We start from the raw sequence: 18,814 nt of genomic DNA on the forward strand, positions 1-18,814 counted from the left end.
TCTTAAAACTTCCAACTCCACTTCCAACCACCACAAGTCCTTCTCATCTTTCCAGCCGTGGTTTCCTTCCAGCTCTTATTTAACAAGCTCTGCTCTTTGCAGACCTAGCTTTTCTTACTTCCCCTCCCCAGGCTCCACTCCCATAGTCCATAATAGGCAGCCAGCACCCTCCCCACACATACAACTCCTCCTGTCTTTATATACTTAAAACCTTTCCATGAACTTCAAAAGACTCCCAAGAGTTACTGGAAACCAGCACACGGCTCGGCTCCCTCCGCTTTGTTCTGATATCAACCCTAGTCCATGTGTTGGAGCACACTGAGCGTAGGAGCTCCAAGCAGCAAAGACATGCCCAAGGATGGCAATATTTAGGATAAACTGAAAGAAAACCCTTGATGTGCAAATTAACATTTTTCTCAAATGCTTGTCATGCAGTCAGAAGGCAGAGTGTTGACACAAAGCACACATTGCAAGTGCCGCTGACAGAGCGGCCAAAATACTGCAAGGAGCCTTCAATCACTTCTAACACTGCAGAACAAAAAAGTTTCCCTCTACTTGCTGTCTACAGCATCTGGACTCCTTTCCTCGCCTGCCCGGATCAACTGTTAAATTTGAGGCAGAGTTATAAACCACAGAAAAGCAGATATCCCAGATGGGAAGCATTGTGCAACCCTAGTAACAAACGCTGTCCCTCAATCAGTTGTGCATATAGCCATGGTCCAGCACCACTTATTACACCGGGGTCTTGGCTGCTTCCAGGCTTGTGAGATGGCCAAGGAAATTTGAATCTATTCTGAGAAAAGCTCATTCACAGGTTGGAATCACATGGCACCTTACAAAGCCACACTCAACTGTCAGCCTGCCCACGCCTCAGGTTTTTTCCCCATAATGACTTGAATTTTCTCTGTTCGGGCAAGTCTTGGGATGGCACCAGCTCTCCCCAACATTAGTCCCACCTACCTCATAGCCTGGCCTCATCTGGAGAAAGCACCATTTGTAATCTCATGATTACGTATCATTTGTAATCTCATATAGCTGAAAGCCACAGTCCATAAGGTCAACTGAGCCGAAGAGAAACAAGACCCACACACTCACAAATAGGTAGAAAAGATTTTTCTTCCTGTACATGCCTTGGTCTTTAAGGTAGACACAAAAGAAACCTGAAGGAAGATCTTGCAACAGTTTCTCATCCAAATTCTCCGAGGTGCCGAGACCTATCACAACATGCTTGAACAACATCTTGGTAAATAAAACTTTATTTTGTAAAAGTTGGAGAAAATGTTTAAAAAACAAGCAAGTGAGGAGCTGTAAATAAGGTAACACACTGTCTCCAAATAGCAAACAAAAAACCATCCCCTCCCCAGCGCTGACATAACACTCCCAAAGCAAGAACAGACTGTAGCCTGTGCTTCACCAGAGGACATCTGGAGTTCAGAGCACATGCCAGGCAACCTCTTGCTGCTGGTGAGGGCTATCCTTGCTGGAGGCTGGGGTGGTACACCCAGATATCCCTGAGCACCAAGGGAGTCTACAGAGATCAGATTTTCCCAGGAGGCAATAAGCATGCTGCCACCACAAACCCTGATGATGAGCCCTAACCACCGAGGAGGAGGAATAAACCATCGAGAGGAGCCATCCATCACCACCACAAAACAAACATGTTCGCACACTATTGTCCACATTCAAGTGCAGAACAGGAGCTAGTCTGGAGCTCCCTGGAAGACCTCACACACTAGGACTGAAATCCATGCCCAGGACAGTCCTATTCAGCAGCTACCGAAGCTTTCCTATCACCGTGATATTTGTTCGCCCCAGAACTCATGACACATTCTCCTTGTCAGACAGAAAAGCAAAACCCCAAACAATTTTTAAGATTTATAGTGGAGGGAGAGGGGAAGGAGGGAAGAAAGAAGATCAGGAAGTTGGGATACAGCCAAACAGTATCTTCCAGAGGATCCTGAGCAAAGTTCAAGACCAAAGCAGCTGGTATCTGAATGTCGAGGAGGACTGCGACCTCTTCCATTTGCTCAGCCACTCCAGCGGTGCTTTTCCCCAGGCTTCAGCTCCCTCCGTGGGACTCTGGGATGATCCTGCACCTGCTCAAAATGAAGCACAATTAAAATCTGTCTTCCTGCAGCCAGCGCGCACAGGTTTGCCCTGAGCCAGGACAACAAGCTTGCCGCAGCTCAAGCTGCAGGGACGTCACCTTGCAGCAGCTGAAAACAGGCATGATGGCCCCGTTCCTAAAGCACAGCCAGATACCCCAACCTCAGCCACCTTCAAAAACATCCCAGTTAAAACTCCCCAGTCCATGCCTGACAAGAAAGAGTTCAGAGGCATCTTCACAGACAACTGAGGCTGCAGGGAGAACTGCACTCCAGCAGCACCCTTGCGCTTCACGCCAGAGACTGAGGGGAACCTGCCAGGAGTAGCCAAGCATTTCTGCACCCCATCACTGTTTATATTTAGGCTGCAGTCAGCTTCTAAGAGGTTCTCTGTCGGCTGTTTTTTTCCTTCTCTGTCCTTGCCTACATGAAGATGACCAGAGACATTCCACTTGCATCAGCACAGGTGCTATTGCCAGTATCTGGCCTTTACAAACCAGCATGCTTCTCTGAACCCCTGGGAGCTGGAAATGTAATTCTGTTGAGCTGCACATTCCTCCCAAAGCATTTCTCAGAGCTCTGTTATGGAAAAAGGCAAACTGAGAACAAGGGAATCTGTTTTGATTAGGTGAGGGGGTTGGTTTTTTGGGGGGAGGGGAAGGGGGGTGTTGCGGTGGGTTTCTGTGTTTGTGGTGTTTTGCTTTGTTTTCCCTTAAGCCAAGTTGGAGACAATTTTACTTCCTCTCTTCAGGGCTGGCTTCAAAAAACTGAACACAGCACAATTCTAAGTCTGGTAAAATTTAAGATTTACTATCCTGCCTTTCTGCAAGAAGTTTTTAACATAGCTCCTCTTTCCAAGCCATGTGGGATTAACATGAGGTTGAGCTACCAAGGTTGCTACTTAGCTTCCAGAAGTTTAAAAAAGCCTTTTGAAAGGAGGAAAACCTCTTGAAGTCATCTGTGCCAGAGATAAGATGCTTGCATCTACCCTTCAAAGACTCTAGGGATGCTGAAGAGCTAAGCCCCTCTACAGCCCCATGAAACAAGCTAAGGAGCTCTTGAGGACTCCACCTTCCCATGTTTACACAGCCTGTGTACAAAGGGGCTTAAATATATTAATATAATAATAAAGTTAATGCCAAGTCTTCAATTCAGGAAAAAACGGGACTCATCTCTGCCTATAGTCCCATGAGATCACTGTATTATTTAACTGTTCTGAGTGCTGTTAAAATACAGCTGGGTGCCTGGAACAGTGGAGCCCGACAGCTGCCCTCTCTCCCCAGGCAATTCATGAGGCTCCTGTTCTTTTTGCAAAAGCTTGTTATACGAATTAAAAAGAATTGTCAATTGATTTTAAAAAATCCTTTTTGGGGGGGGGGGGGGGGGGGAGCTTTGTGGTCCAGGAGGACAAGAAACAGACGTACATGAGAGAGGTCTACTCAATCTATCCAACACTTTCTAGGATGCTCAACCCCTGCTGTGCCCCTTGACCCAGGCAGACTTGCTGCCTTTCAGACTCAGCCCTTTTTACTGAGTGTGACCTGCAGGGTAAGTATAGCTGCAGAAATACACAGGGTTTCATACTCTTTCTGAAGAGACTGCAGTTCCCAGCACATCACAGTTTACATTTACCTAAGCAGTCAGGAAGGCTGCTCTAGGTTTTTACCTCCTTCAGCTGCACGCTGTTACTGAAGAGGCTATCAACACTATCAATATCTGCTTCATAGACAGAAACCCAGTCCCAAGTGCTCTTAAATGGATTAAGTCTTGACACCCCTGCATGTTCTCCAACTATCACTCATGAGGTCAAGGGCAAGGAAATAAGACGCTTGCACAACTAGACCAATGCAAGGCATCAGTGTCCAATCTTGTACCTGAAATGATGAAGAGCTGCTGTCAGGTTTTGGCTCCTACAGATTTTCCATGTAAGCTTGGGTGAATAACCGACCCTTCATTTTCTTTTTATGATGATCGGCAGCAGGGATTGCATTACCTTATGAGGAATACTTGGGGCACTAAATACATCTGAACTATGCAGGACTGAAGAAATGTATATGTGCATGGTATTTTACAACAGAAGGAGCCACTAATTCCTCTTCTTCAGTTTTCACTGGTGTCCTGTCCCTGTGGGCCAGACAGCACTGCAGTCTATTTCCTCATTTTACATGCTTGAGCAAGAGATACTACCCCAGCTCACAGGGAAGGGGAGTGGATCAGTTCTATAAATGGTTTCACCCCAAATGAGCATGATGGGGAGCTGCTGTAGAGTCAGACAGGACCCCCCCCAGCAGCAGCAGCAGCAACCTACCTCTCTGTCAACTGCTTACTGATAGCTGTTCCCCACCCCGCACATCATGAAGCTGTGCACAGGCAGGCCAGGAGGAAAAACTCACACCAGATCTTTACCCAAAAAAGAAGAAATCAACACTGAGATGTAGACAGCCCAGGCTCAGGTGCTGGAAAGCAGGGGTTTCGTCCGCTCAGGGCCTGGCACATCCTTGTCCTTGCGGGGTTCTGGGCGCTGCCAGTAGCTGTCTGATCTTTGCAAAGGCCAATCCAACTCATCATAGTGGCAACAGCAAATGGAGGAAAACAGCCGAGTCCGGACCACCCGCGTACAAAGGACAAACATAATACAGTTGGCACCTCCTTGGAACGTGTTACCAATTCCCTGCGAGGGCAAGAAAAGGAATTAACCAGTGCCGGTCCTACAGGTACTCCCCAGAGAAAAGCAAACATTGTGTCAGACCAGCTACAGCACTGCCCAACTGACAGTCAGCAACTTCCACCTAAATGAGAAAAACAGATTCAGAAAAATCAACCTTGCGCCCAAAAGCAGACTAGATGGCTGTTGTGGGTTGCCGTTTCTACAGCCTGGTCTAGGGCAGGAGCAGGCTGAGCCCTGCTGAAGGACAGACACCCAACATTTCTGGGCTGAACCTGCTTTTCCTACAAGCAGCCAGCACTGCCCAACACTCTTGTTGCAGTTATTCTCTGTAGCCACTAGATGCTGCTGAAATAGCTATTGCTGAGCATCCCAGACAGCGCTTCCCAGGAGGGAGCAGATGTTCTTGCAACGCGCTGCATCTTGCCGCATAAAAGTGATATTGAGAGCAACGAAGCCTTATCTCCCTCCCAGATCCTCCTTCTAATGCATTTTCTGACAAATACTTACGTGCAGGACAACCAGGACTGAATTTTGCACTGCAGGAGAGTTACAGAGGGTCAGAATGAACCGTACAGTGCTCCAGATGCGGAGGATGATGAAAATGACAGGGATGAGGATCAACTTCTTGTCTGCTATGGAAGTCCGGGGCTGCAATGCTGGTGCTCTTGAGAGAATGGGGCGATACTCTGAGAGCGCTGCGTGCTTCCATGGAGGGTGGGAGACAAAAACGTGAACAAAAAGCTACACACATTGGACATTTACTACAGGGATTCTTTCCAAAGCAAACTATATTTTTGCATCTTGCAGGAAGTTAACAGGGACACAGTTATGAGCACCAGTCTTCAGCCACATTCTGCCCTTGCTAATGCAAACATGCCTGCTGAAGCCAAGGAGTGGCAAACAGAGGATATCCAGCCCTTAGCAGAGTGCCACTAAAACTTTATATTAACAAACATCACTACGTAGTTGCCAAGAAACCAGGTCATAACAATGTAAAAAAGAAAAAATGTGGTGCTCCACAAAACAGTTTTGCTGGGCCAGTGGCCTGGCCCCGCTGCTGCTGGCTTTACTGCTTTGTAAATGCATGGCTAAGGGTTTGGCCTTGGGAAGGCCTCTTGAGAGATATATATATATGGGGAGAAGTCTGGCTCATCCTTCTGAAACTATTCAAACTTTTGGCCTTCACCATAGCCACGGCCAGCAAGTCCCACAAGGAATTTATGTCCACATGAACCATTCCTTCTGTATGTTTGTGTAGAAACTGCTGCCTGATTTCTGACCATATACTGTCAGCAATGGGCTTCCATGGATTTGGACAAGCCAGCAAACCTCTACACACTAGCACGTGTAGAAAAAACTCAGGGATCTGTGCCCTGGATCAGGATGGTTGGAGGTATAAGGCCCATGAGACCTTCCTATGGCAAAAACTACAGGATGCACTCAGATTCCTGGATGGGGGAGAGCAGGTCAAACCAGCACATGGGCCACATGATGTTAATGTGGGTGAAGAGATTAAATCTCAGGCTAGCTGACCTGCAGAAAACTATTCTTCCTACCATCAGGGCTACAGAGCACACACAACTTTGATGCCTAGTATTCTCCTTCACTCCAGTACTCCCAGTCCTGACACCTTACTTCAGAACAGAGCTGTGTGACAACACTGCACAGCGGCGTGAGTCAAACCCCGCTGAGGGCTTTCAGTGCAGCTTCCCATCCACTCCCACGCAGCCTCTTCCATTTGGAACACGCCTTGTACACACCCTGCGTGCGTCCCCCACAACAGCTATTTCCATCACTTCTCCTGCCTCTGACTGTGCAGGAGCCACTCCTGCAAAACCCACTCCAGCCATTAATACAGCCCAAACGCAGTCCTAGTTGCCTATTGCTCTTCCTTGGAAGTGGGAGACCTCCTGCCAGTAAAGAGGCTTAGTAAGCAGGCTACCAGGCTTGGCAAAATCCTTACGGATGAGAGGAGAGATGCTCAAGTCCAGAAGACCCTGTGTGCTGCTGCTCCGGCCCTCAGCCCCCTCATTATGAGAGCCGAGAGTGACAACTGCCTGTCCCCAGCACTGCTCCTGTTAAGAGGGTCAGGGCTGGGAGTGGGGAAGAGAGAGCAGAGCGCCCAAGAATCCCTGGCAGAGCAAGAGGGTAAGAGCCTGGCCAGGTGGGGGGTCAGGTTTCCAGGCAGTCACGCTGCTATCTTGGACGGCTGCTGGAACACAGCGTCCTGTCTGATTTATGTCAGGCGACAGTGACAGGCACTAGCAAACCCTTTCCTGGGACCCTTAGGACTGCTTAAGACTACGTTGTTCTTCCGACTCATCTGCAGGATCCTGCCCTAACCAGATTTGTGTTTACCCCTAACTGACTGCCATAGCTGCACCACAGCAAGCAGGTTTGCAGTGGCAGCATTTTCCAGAAGGACATCTATCCAGATGTGGGTTTTTTTTTCCCTAATACAACTTTGAGAAAAAATGAATCTCTGGATGTAGCTCCTTCTGCCACGCTCCATCTAGATTTCTCTATTATGCAAATGTTGTCCTAGATGCCTGGATTCTTTGTGTTCACAAGGAACGGCAGCAAATAAGCCTCTGAATTCTGAAACCCTCCTAGGACAGGGTGTCTTCCTGTACTGTGTATGCATATGGTGCCTAATGCTATAGTGCCGAGACTCCCAAATGGGACTTTATGCCGCTAATACAAAACAGGTATTCATAAACGCTAATTATCATTAGAATTCCTAAAATGACTGAGGTTACATAAATCCAGATGCCAAACTCAGGCTTGGTACAAGTGGAGCTGTGGAAGATTGATTAAAGCTGAATTTTGTCCTTCACCTCCTGTTTCAATTCTTACTGTAGGATTTACATTTCACTCATGTACATCCCATAACCCCGTAAGTTTTCAAAAAGCTTTTACATTTTTCTTGTGCTAAGTCACTGTGTGAAGAAGTGTCACACAGTGAAGCCTGATGCTGCAGGCTGCTCAATCAGGTGTACTGCTTCTCCCAGTGGTAGGTGCATTTCAGCGGTATATGAAGCAATTCCTGCCCGAGTAGCTGCTAAATATGCAGCAAAATCTTCAGAGCATGGGAGGATATAATCACATAGCAAGTCCGTAACCTAAGCTGAAAGCAGCAAAATACTCACCGCTCTATTAATGTGCTTCTTGATGAGAATGTAGAGCACCGGCAAAGTCACATAGGCCAATATCTCCCAAACTTTCCCCGTTAACAACATCCACAAGACCCGATCCTCTGCATCCAAGTTGACCCAACACCAGCCCACAGAAACATTGGAGGCATCATAGCCAATCTTCTTCAGAGCAACAGCCGCCACCGTAATGCCAAGAGGGACTCCCCAGCTGAGGAAAGAACACGAAGAGCATGGTTAAGTCAAGAACATACTCAGTTTAGTCCCTCCACACCTCAGGGAAAACAGGTGACAGACCAAGGGATTCTTCTTCAGATGGGATGCCAACAGATATTCCAGAACATCGACGCTCCTACATCAAGCCTAAGGGAAGTGACTGACAAACAGGTATTTGACAGCATATGAATGTGGACTGCAAATCCACTTCCTAGGGACCCACTTAAGGATCTTGGATCCCCAGTCCTGAAGGACAGATGCATAACGATGTGCTACACTCCAGACTGGAACCTGGCCCGCACAGCAAGCGGTCAGGGTCCAGCGAGGTGAACAAGAGACGCCTACTCCCCTTCTCCCGTTCTCTCCTGGATACAGGTGAGGTCAAGGATTTGACAAGGCCAGCACATTGTACAATGTGACTATCCCGTAGGACCCAGCCATTAAAGAGCAAGCTGGCTGATTCAGAGCTTTCAGAACACGAGCAACCAAATCCCACATTCTGATTCCTAACTGACACTTGGCACATAAAGGACCAACGCACAAAGAAATCCACCATTATATTCCATCAGTGGTTTTTTTGTTGGTGTTTTTTGTTTTTTTTTTTAAATGGAGGTGTAGTCAGTATTTTGGGAGCGAAAGGATTATTTCTTAAGGACAAAGGGCAAGTTTCTTCCCAAGGAAAAGCACTGGCAGTAACAGCAAAAAGCTAAGAAAGCAAAGAGGAGCCATATTCACATAATTTGGAGCTCTGTTTTGACTTTGGCTTCTCTCTTGACAGCAGAGGCAAATATAGGGAAGCATTTAGAAGAAAAGTAACTATGGTGACACATGTGCATTAAGTCACTCAGCAGCTTGGGCTACCCACAAAAAACCACGAGGAAGAACTGAAAAATTCCATGAGCTCAAATGTAAAAATACTCAGCCCCTTCCTGGGTGCTGTTAATACCCAGGACTTTACAGGCCTGCCCTAACCTGTGATGTACAACTCACAAATTACTGCCCAACTGAAATACTGCCCTGCATTCAACTGAATGCATCACCTGCCCTTCCCATATTCATCCTCAGAGAAAGGTTCTGTGGAGCCTTAAGAGGGACAAGGGACACTCCTTCAATAAATGACACGAATGCTTCAGAGAGTGCTCAGACTGAGCTTCCAGCAAAACCCTCCTGGTCTCTCCAGATGCAAAGAAAACAAAGCCATTACTGTATTGCTCTCATTACCTTCCTGGTTCACACTTGTCCTTCACTGACAGCCTGGAGCAGCTGCAGAGAACATGAAAAGGATCTTCCTCCTAAAATCAGTTTCACATGCATCAGACTATGTAGTCAACCAGCAGTTGCCTAGATCAGATTATCTGAAATTCCACAGCCCAACTGAAAAATTGGAGATAATTCCATAATACTAGATTTTGAAAATACCCCATTTCCTACTCTTAAATAATGTCTGTGTTCACCTATTCACGAAAGAAAAGAGATGTAAATGTAATGCTGTAAAAAATTCAGAGTCAACCTTTTAGCATGGTTAGAACATTTTGTTTCAATGTTCAGTTCAGAACAGCCAGTGCTAATCCAAGCCAGTGTTGTTATTTAAGGACAGTTCTGCTGCAGGAAGCCCTCCCCGTGCTATTATCAGAGCAGGCTTTCTAAAAACATTCCAAACATTGCCACCACCATAAAAATTTCTACGCAAAACTCAAGACTCATTTTGGTAAAAATTGTAATTTGCCTGGAAACAAGGATTACAGATTCGGAGAGATTCAAATTTCTGTACACTTGGAAGAACTGACCACTGGGGTAAAGAATTCAAGAGAACTGGCACTTCCTTAAAGAAACCATATTAACACACACAAGCACAAATGAGTGCAGCACCAAGAAAAAGGAAGTGTATTAAAAAACTAATTTGCCTAAATAATGATCTCCACAGTGACCTGAAACTGAAGGAATTATATGAGAAAATAAAACCAGGTCAAATTACTAGGCATGGACATTAAAGAGAACAGCGTAAGTACATACAGACACAGTTAAGAGAGGCAACAGTAGGAAATAACAGACCGCTAGGGAAGGGACTTAAAAAAATCTTCTAGTATCTAACTAGTAAAAGGAAGAATGTGGAAGAAAATTGCCACACACCAGGCAGTTAATTTTCACTGAAATAGTGTGCTGGGATCAGATGGCTATTACAACTAACACCAAGGACAAAGCATTACAAACTCAAAGTGAAGTTAGAAAGAATCTAGAAAGTAATCGGGCATTCCAGTGAACTTCAGTTCGATTTTAGAAAACTGGAAAGGAGAACCGAGACTAGTGATTTGAGTATTCTTAAGAACCCCTAAACGACAGCTTCCCAAGGAATGGAAAATACCAATGCTTTATACTCATCTATAAGAATGGAGGAACAAAGAACCAGAACATTATACACCAAAGGCATATGTAAAGACTGGAATAAAAAGGATCCAAGATAACAGAGAGGCAGAAATTTTACTCTTGAGCCCCAAAGACGGGACAATCACGTAGGCTGGGCCTCCCAAAAGCACACTTGGATCTAAATGCAATCAGTGTGGGAAAGAAGGGAAAGAAGACTACTCCTTGCATCTCTGTAAGAAGGCTGGCAATCCCATCCCTAAGGCAAATACAACAGTACTTACTTCCCTAATACAGCCCCCAGCAATCTATTAATAAAAATACACACGACCCAGCATATCTGTCCACGTTAACACCAATGCTGCATTTATACAAGGCAAGACAAGAACCCTTAAACTATAGTAGCGTACAGCTCAAGTTGTATTGGTTTTCTTGTCCTCGGTATGCCTGGGTCAGATTGCTTAATACCACATTTTGATTTACACTGCACAGCTGTTTGGTTTGGTTTTTTGTTTGGTTTTGGTTGTTTTTTTTTTCCACCAGAGGTTCTTACAAGCAGGGAAGATTTGCAGTCACCTGCCTGCACAGGTCAGACAACAAGCCATCCTACCAGCAAGCCTGCAGGCAACTCCTTCTAGGGACAGGAATTTTTACTCTGTAAAGAAAGAAAAATCAGTCTTCTGGATATACCAGCCAATTTCAGGGAAGAGCTTTGAGCATACATTGTAAGCAGAACTCCAGACCAAATCTGCTCCAATTTCATTTTTGCTTCCCCCCCACACTCAAACATTAAACAGTTTGCAGTACCAAAGTACAAGCTTCCAGGTACCAAGCAGAGACTCCTCCCAGAGAAGCATCCAAGAATTTAAAAGCTAAGGCACCAGCAGTCAAGTAGCTCGCACTTCAGTTGGCCTGGCCTACAAGCTTTAATAAACTAAACGATAGAGCCACAGCAAATTTCAAGAGATCTCCGCACCTTATAGGCAACACTTCGGGACTTAAGTCCAGTTCTGAAATGTAGCACTGGCACTGTCCCAATCATGCATGAGGCAGTCCTTTGAGGCCACAGATGTACAATACAGTAGTACATGAAAGGATCCCCAAGTACTCCATGGACATGCATGCGTATATACGTATATATACACACACATATATATACATATATATGCATGGTTATAAACATCTATATAAACACACAGATACATATTTTACTTTTTTATATCTACATATAAAAGTAAGCATATATATGCTTATAACCGTCTGCGTAGCCTGATCGTGAAATACAAATACTTCAAAAGTTGGCAGCAATTGCTATCAAAAGCAAAGGAAGAAACAATGCCAAGGTGGGTTCTGGTCCATTCCTCACCCTGAGTTTGGATCAACTACTCTCACAGCAAAGATGACATTATGCAACTAAATGATACTTGACATTTAGAAATCCCGAACAAGTGAGGTAGCCTGGAAATTTACACTCTGGATGCCAGAACCTACACCTTACAGCTACATAAATATTTTCAAAGCTAACTATAAGCTTGTTTTCAAAGCTCATCTGAGCTCAACAAGTTTAAAACCAAAACAGAGCCTTTAGTTCTCTAGTCTAGCAGTAGACTAGGTGGATGTGTTACCACATGAATCAGCAAGGAACAAACCTGCTTGACAGGTTTGATCCAGCGTGACATCCTAATTCCCCTAAAAAGAAAATTTCAGGTATTGACTTCCAACATATATTCAGTCAGCTCCACTCAGCTAAAGAACAAACAGTCTCTGGTTATACTCAACACGAAAAAAGTATTCATCTTTACAAACAGTTGCCCCTTATGAGTAACTGCTTGTGAAGAAAGAATAGGAAACACGCATGACAAAACTCCATCCTGCCTTGAATCCCTTCCAGAAGTGTCTCAGAATGACTCTTCACACAATGGTCGCTGCATGACCGCATTAGCAACCTATGAAGCGAGGGGGGGAAATCCCAGGTTCTTGCCTAGACAAAAATACTGGAAACTTATCTTTAAATCCTTAAAACATCATCTGCCCTTTGCCACCTTTCCTTTTGCCCTAGACAGGTCTCCCTCACCTACCTTCTGCAATTAACGTCTGTACCAGTAGCTTTTCTTATCAGTTGCAGCAGTTCCTATCTGCGTGGTACTCAAAATTTTGATTTTTAGGCTATCGGCACCACAGACAGCCAGTAGGACTTGGAAGCGCCAACAAGTGCAAGGGGAAGCCATCTCCAAGTATGATGTCCAGAATTGGATTTTTATGATTGAGTTCTCAGGTAATGATAAAAGTGCAGGGAAGGAAAGAAGGAAGATGGGTCACAAGGGAATGAGCAGAGAACAGGTCCTCACTTGTTTTCTCTGGCTTTTTATGCAGTTCATAAAGCAGGAAGCAACATTAAACTCTGGCTCTGCACAGAATGGGAGTCATTTATGAAGCAGAACCTGGCAATGGGTCTTCGGTGAAAGCTCTCTGTATTGCCCTTTAAACAGAAGAAGTGGAACTGATCAATACCAAGAACAGAAGATGTCATTTTATTTTTACTGCGAAGACCTGAAAATAAACCTAGCAAATTCACTCAGAGGAAGTTGTTTGAACACTCCCTTCCTCTCTGTCACAGGGTTAGAACAATCTTTCAGGATTTTTACAGTTTTAAAAGAGTGCCCAGATTATGGCCAACATTATTTCAGTGAATCTGCCCGTTTCTTTCTGCACTTCGAGAAGCATTAAACCAAACGGAGAAGTTAAATAAAGTACAGGCAAAGGCCACACAACAAGTGATTAGCAGACAGAAAAACTACAAATAGTCCACATTTGCATCAACTCTTTGATGTAGCCTGATGTAGACAGCACGCCCATAAAGAAGTCGGACTACTTTTTTTCTGTTCCTTAAGCAACATGTGGGTCTCTACTGGCACTCCATCCTATCCATAATTCTTATAGAGCAACTCTGTTCACTTGAAATGAAGTAACCTGACAAACTCCACTGTCCCACTGCATCTTATTTCAACTTCACCAACAATAGCCTGGTGTACCCAGATGCGTATGCAGTCACCTCGGGCTTCCTCACACGTGGACCTTGCTGTCAAACAAGAATTACAACCGGCAGGGCAGGAATTGAAGTTCCTCCCTGATTCAGGCTTAGCCTTAATGTCTTTCCCTGGCCCACCTTTACCTGGACTCAACTCTAATTCAATCATCTCCCAAATTATGCTGTTTGAAAATAAAAGGTGACAAATATTTGACTAAGAAACCAGAAGAAAATTCATTACTTGCCCTAATGGCCTTTTTTTTTTTAAGCAAAATCATTCCTCTAATAATTTATTGCAAAAGCCTGGCAGCACAGAGGACTAAAGGATCACTGTTTTGCTCAGTGTGGAGGTAGCACATGATTCCACAAGCTCAAATTGCATAATGAAAGCTTTTACTAAACATGATGTGGAAAATCGGCTTGCTAAATAGCAGAAACTGAGACATAAAGCTACACTGTGGTCTGTTTTGTTTTGCTTTCAATCAAACATGCCAAAACAACCTACAGAGTGCTTTTCTAGCAGCCGCCTCACTTGTAGGCTACATTCTCCTACGAGTATTGAATTACAGCAACCTGCCTGGGGAAAGGGGAAGGATCTACAGACCAGACTGACACCAGTAAGTCAGGGACCTGCGGAAACAGATCCCAAACACCGGAGTTCTGGCAGCAGCAGACAGGTATCGCAAACACAAGTTTCATGGTATTATTTCCAGGACATCAGAGCAGATTGTGAAGGGAAAGCAGAAGCCAGGATTTTCGGAGTCGTTACCTCTTGCCAGAGATTTTTCTATGTGACCTTAAGCAAAAATTTTTTTTAACTTTTCCACATCTCCATTTCTTCACTTGGAAGGGGAGGGGGCAAATAAGCAGGGCTGGTTAGTTAAAAGACAGCAAAATCCTTGTTTAAAAGGCCCTTGAGAAGGACACGCTATCCTTAAGCAACGAGCAAGTGAGTCGAGCAACCATCCAAGCGCTTCATCGCAGAGCAGAGCACGCCACACGCAGCAGCGGTGGCTGTGGGCTACAGGGTGGGTGCCCGGGGGGTCCACACCTCGTGTGGGGGGTCCACACCTCGTGCTCTCCCGGGGCCAGCGGCCAGCACCCACCTCACGACATGGAAGCAGCAGAGCAAGCCCGTGCCTGTGGGCGAGCCCCTCACAATGGTGATATAGAGGTAAAGGGCAATGGCCATGGTCCAGAAGAAGGAGCTGGTGTTGGAGAAGGTGGACAGGGCGCCCTGCAGCACGCAGTCCCACGAGGTCTTGTCGAAGTCCTGTAGCACCCCGTAGAAGTAAGAGAGGGCCGAGAGGAGGTCCGCCAGCGACAGGTAGAGCAGGAGCTGGCGGGGACGGGTCCGCAGCTCCGGCCACAGGGCATGGGTGCAAACCAGGAGGCTGGAACCCACGAAGGAAAGCACGCAGGAGACCAGCACGACGACCCGCTCCGAGGCGTACAGCTCTGTGGGAGGCAACGGCCCGGGCATGCCGCGGACGGAGGCAGGGCACAAGGACGCGGCACCCGTCCCGGGAACAGCCCGGGAACAGCCGGGAGGCGAAGAAGCAGCAGCAGCAGGAGGAGGAGGAGGGAGAGAAAGCCGGGAGGGGAGGGGAGGCGACCGCCCAGCTCCGCTCTGCGGCACGGCGGCGAGGGAAAAGGAAAAGGAAGGGATGCGAAACGCCACGGCAGGAGCGGGGACAGCCGCCGGGGAGCCGGCCCGGCAGCCCCGGGGAGCGGCCCGGGCCCGCCCCGTCCCGGCCCCGGTCCCGCCCGTCATGTGAGGGCCGGCCCGGCCCCCCCCCCTCCTCCCCGCTTCCCCCAGGGAAATCCCTGCAGCTGGCTGGGATTTGGAACCGCTCACGGCAGGGCACTTAAGAGAAAACTGCCGTGTTCCCCCCCCCGGTGCAAAACCCACCTTTTTTTCTTTAAATAAAAACAAAAAAAAAAAAACAAACAAAAAACAAACCACAACCCACCGTGACTGCCTGGTGCAACGTGACAGAAGGAACCCATTCAGAAATAAATGCTTTAACTATCGTCTCCTAAAAGCCATACTTGATGCCTTTCTTCCCCAAGGAGAGCACACAACTCTCCCAACCCTTTTCCGAGACAAAACCATATATATATAATCTCTCAACAACGCAGACCACACAGTTTGAACCATACGTGTTCAGATCCCCAGGATCAGAGGTTATCAGGCCAGCAATCCTCCCCCCGGTCCCTTCACCTTCCCGAGGTGGGACCCGTGTTATCTTTACCTTCCACGTTCTTTACTCTGGAACACGCCAGCACTGACTCTCGCGGTCTCCTGCAACCTGGGAGGCAGAAAACAAGCAGCAGACACAATAGAGCATTCACTATCACGTTGAACAGATTTTACACTTCTGTTGGTAAGAAAATGCTTTTTTCCCCCCCTCTTCAAAGAACTTAGAAGCTGAAAGCATGTCCTTGTTTGCTTCTAACTTGCCCAATACTTCACTGGCATCCACACAGACAACTCATACCTTACACCTTTGATGTGGATAGTGATGTGCTCAATTTCCAAAGGAGATTGTTATTGTTCAGGTGTCTTGTTCTCTCAAACAGTTCAACCATTTCCTAGCTACCTAACCATGAAGGATCCCTGCTGAACTCACAGGTTTTAACAAGGTTTATTCTGACCTGTAAAATCAGGTGCCTTATCCCCCACCCAAGCTTCTCTCAGCACCCTGAAGCCATCCGACACACCCCAGAAAACACATCTGACAGAAATATCTTAAAAAAAACCCACAAATTATTCAGTGTTTGCATATTACTTTTGGCCACACTGTCCTTTCAGTTTTACATTCCCATCCTGCGAATTGAGGAGTTCCTCTCAACATTTTAAATCACTTCTTCTGACGTCTTTGATTTAGAACACACCATTTTACAACTAAGTTTTTCAGGATAACTAGTATTTAATTGAACTCTATTTTTGCACTATTGCAGCTTTACTGGAAAAACAATTGCACTTTTAAAAAAACAAACCCGCATTCCCCTCAGATGTATGAGGGACACTACTGCTTCCATGTTTTTAAGAGCAGGTTTTCCCATTTTTCCACTGCAGCAATTTCTTCTTCCACTACTCTGCTGCACAGCTGTATTCAAAACCTGCAGCCAGTTCAACTGCCTCCCTAAGCTTTTGATTATCTTCATCTGGTTTTGACTTTTAAAGTTCAAATCCGATTTTCTCATGAATCCTGGAAGTCCTTGGGGATACATCAGTTTGTCAGGGTAAGTCTTCACACCCACTCTGCCAGTTCACAAAGAGCTTTTCACTTACATTCAGCTATGCCTTGGCTACCTAGGAGTGGGTGCCAGTTCTGAATGAAGTCTTTAGAGCTGTTCATCAGATTGATTTCAATCAGTTTTACCACAGCACAAAAGGGGCCAACATGGGTCAGCACGCAGAGCACCTCACAAATGAACCATCTTACAGTTGCCTTTCTGGTGCCATCCAAACACACCGCTTTTGTTCCAGAGATTCATCTCCAAGGACAAGTCGCACCAACACCTTTCCTAGACAGAACTTCAGAGCTTTTTAAAATTCTCTTTACTAAGTCTCCAGCTACACCCAGGCTTAGTGTGCTGCTTCTTGGTCACCTCGATGCATCTGTCATTTGCTCTGTTAAATTCACTTCCTTTGGAAACAAGATCTTCTTTCTATGTACCTTTTTGACCTTTACCACTCAAACTTCAGTCAAGCAGGCTTTTACATTTAGAAGAAGTTTATTTTGGAGCCTGATGCCCTCTGCATGTTCTTTATAGAAAAGGGAAGTTGCAGCAACTTGCATTTCCCCTCAACGCAATCTGACACAAATAGCTTTTTTTTCGCTAATTATTCCAGGCTTTCTTTAGCTACCCTCTGACCCCCAAAAAACACGAGACAAAACTTTGTCAAGGCTGCATTCCCAGTTGTTGCTCTTACACATTCTTGGCTTTTTCCTTGTTCTTTGGTTTCCCTTTCCCTACTTTTATAGCACAAGACACTCACCCACCTATCACAAACATCCAGACAAACCACTTCATCAAATACCCTGGCTTTTGCGTGTTGCTTTTCTTTTGGGGCAACGGATGTGGCTCTACAACACAGCTTAATTAAGTCTTGCAAGATTAATTGTTTATTTCTGCAACTTATGGTGACCTGACAAACTACTTTTTTAGAACTGGAGAGAAGGGAATATCTGAATCGCAACCACAAGTTTGTGGAAATGCAAATTCTGGTTTTGTCTCAATTCACCAAGAGATGTATCTTTCCCTTAGCAATCAGAAAGAAATAGGACAGGCATAAGATCTTCTGCTGGATCTCTCCCTATTTTCTAAAAATAGGAATACAGTAAATTTACACGCAGAAGTCATCGCTCAACAGGAGGGCATGCATGAAGAGTTAGTGCTTCAAAACTGAGTAATAAAAGGCAAATAACTTCTCATTAAAGATTCCCACTACCTTTCATTTTCTTGATATCTGCACATGCAAGACATCCACCACCCAGCATCTCCACGGCATTCCTATAATCTTGATATTGTTACCTTCTAATTGCAGGGTAGTAGTGCAGCTGTCTCTGCTGGGATACACATTCCTACCTTCAGTCCCATGGAATCTGCAGTTGTCCAGAGAATAGAAATATTTGGAAACTGCCCAAAGATACATGACAATTCAAAGGCAGTGTTGTGTGTAGCTCAGAGTAGAGAGAAGTAAAAAATCTGAGCAACTAGCTTGTCATAAAGCAACATACAAAATGAAAATTCTCCTTTAAGAATTTCACCTTCAGATGCTCTCAAAGCACAGCGAGGCAAAGCAACCTGGTGTTTGGTGGAAAGACACAGAAAGTCTTTTTTCCTGACTTGAATTAATCTCACCGACTACTAAAAGAGCTTTCTGACACACAGGCTACACCCTGCATCTTAGGAAGCATCAGTTGAGCTGTAACGACCTGAATTTACCTCCACTAACTGTGAGATAGAATGTAGTGACGTAACTTTTTCAAAAAAAAAAAAAAAAAAAAAAAGGCTTCAACAAGAAGTTTTTACTTCGCCTTTGCAGCTGACTGGGCAGCTGGGCTGAGGCATAGTTCTCATTTCATTAGGAACCTGGTTATATGCCTTAGGTCTTTTATGTGATTTTTAGGGGCCGAGACCCTCACAGGACCTCTGCATATCACAGACACAATCCTTGCTTGCATAGTACCATGTAACTCTCCTGATTATGTGCCAGATCGGTGAGACAGCTTTTACCAGAAATGAAGACACTTCATGGAAAAAGTACACG

General features: G+C 45.6%; 1 protein-coding gene across 1 annotated transcript; it reads right to left on the reverse strand.

The window, feature by feature from the left end:
• Positions 1–1,862: 1,862 nt before the first annotated feature.
• Positions 1,863–18,506, reverse strand: GPR157 (G protein-coupled receptor 157). Its single transcript, XM_052791109.1, is given in 8 exon segments — positions 1,863–2,096; positions 4,512–4,776; positions 5,281–5,475; positions 7,923–8,136; positions 14,637–15,104; positions 15,786–15,842; positions 18,076–18,119; positions 18,122–18,506. Coding segments are annotated over 7 exon segments (1,275 nt in total). The 5' UTR covers positions 18,197–18,506; the 3' UTR covers positions 1,863–2,096; positions 4,512–4,554.
• Between the last annotated feature and the right edge of the window lie 308 nt (positions 18,507–18,814).

This window comes from Harpia harpyja, chromosome 7, assembly GCF_026419915.1.
Source record: "Harpia harpyja isolate bHarHar1 chromosome 7, bHarHar1 primary haplotype, whole genome shotgun sequence".
Taxonomy (NCBI): Eukaryota; Metazoa; Chordata; class Aves; order Accipitriformes; family Accipitridae; genus Harpia; species Harpia harpyja.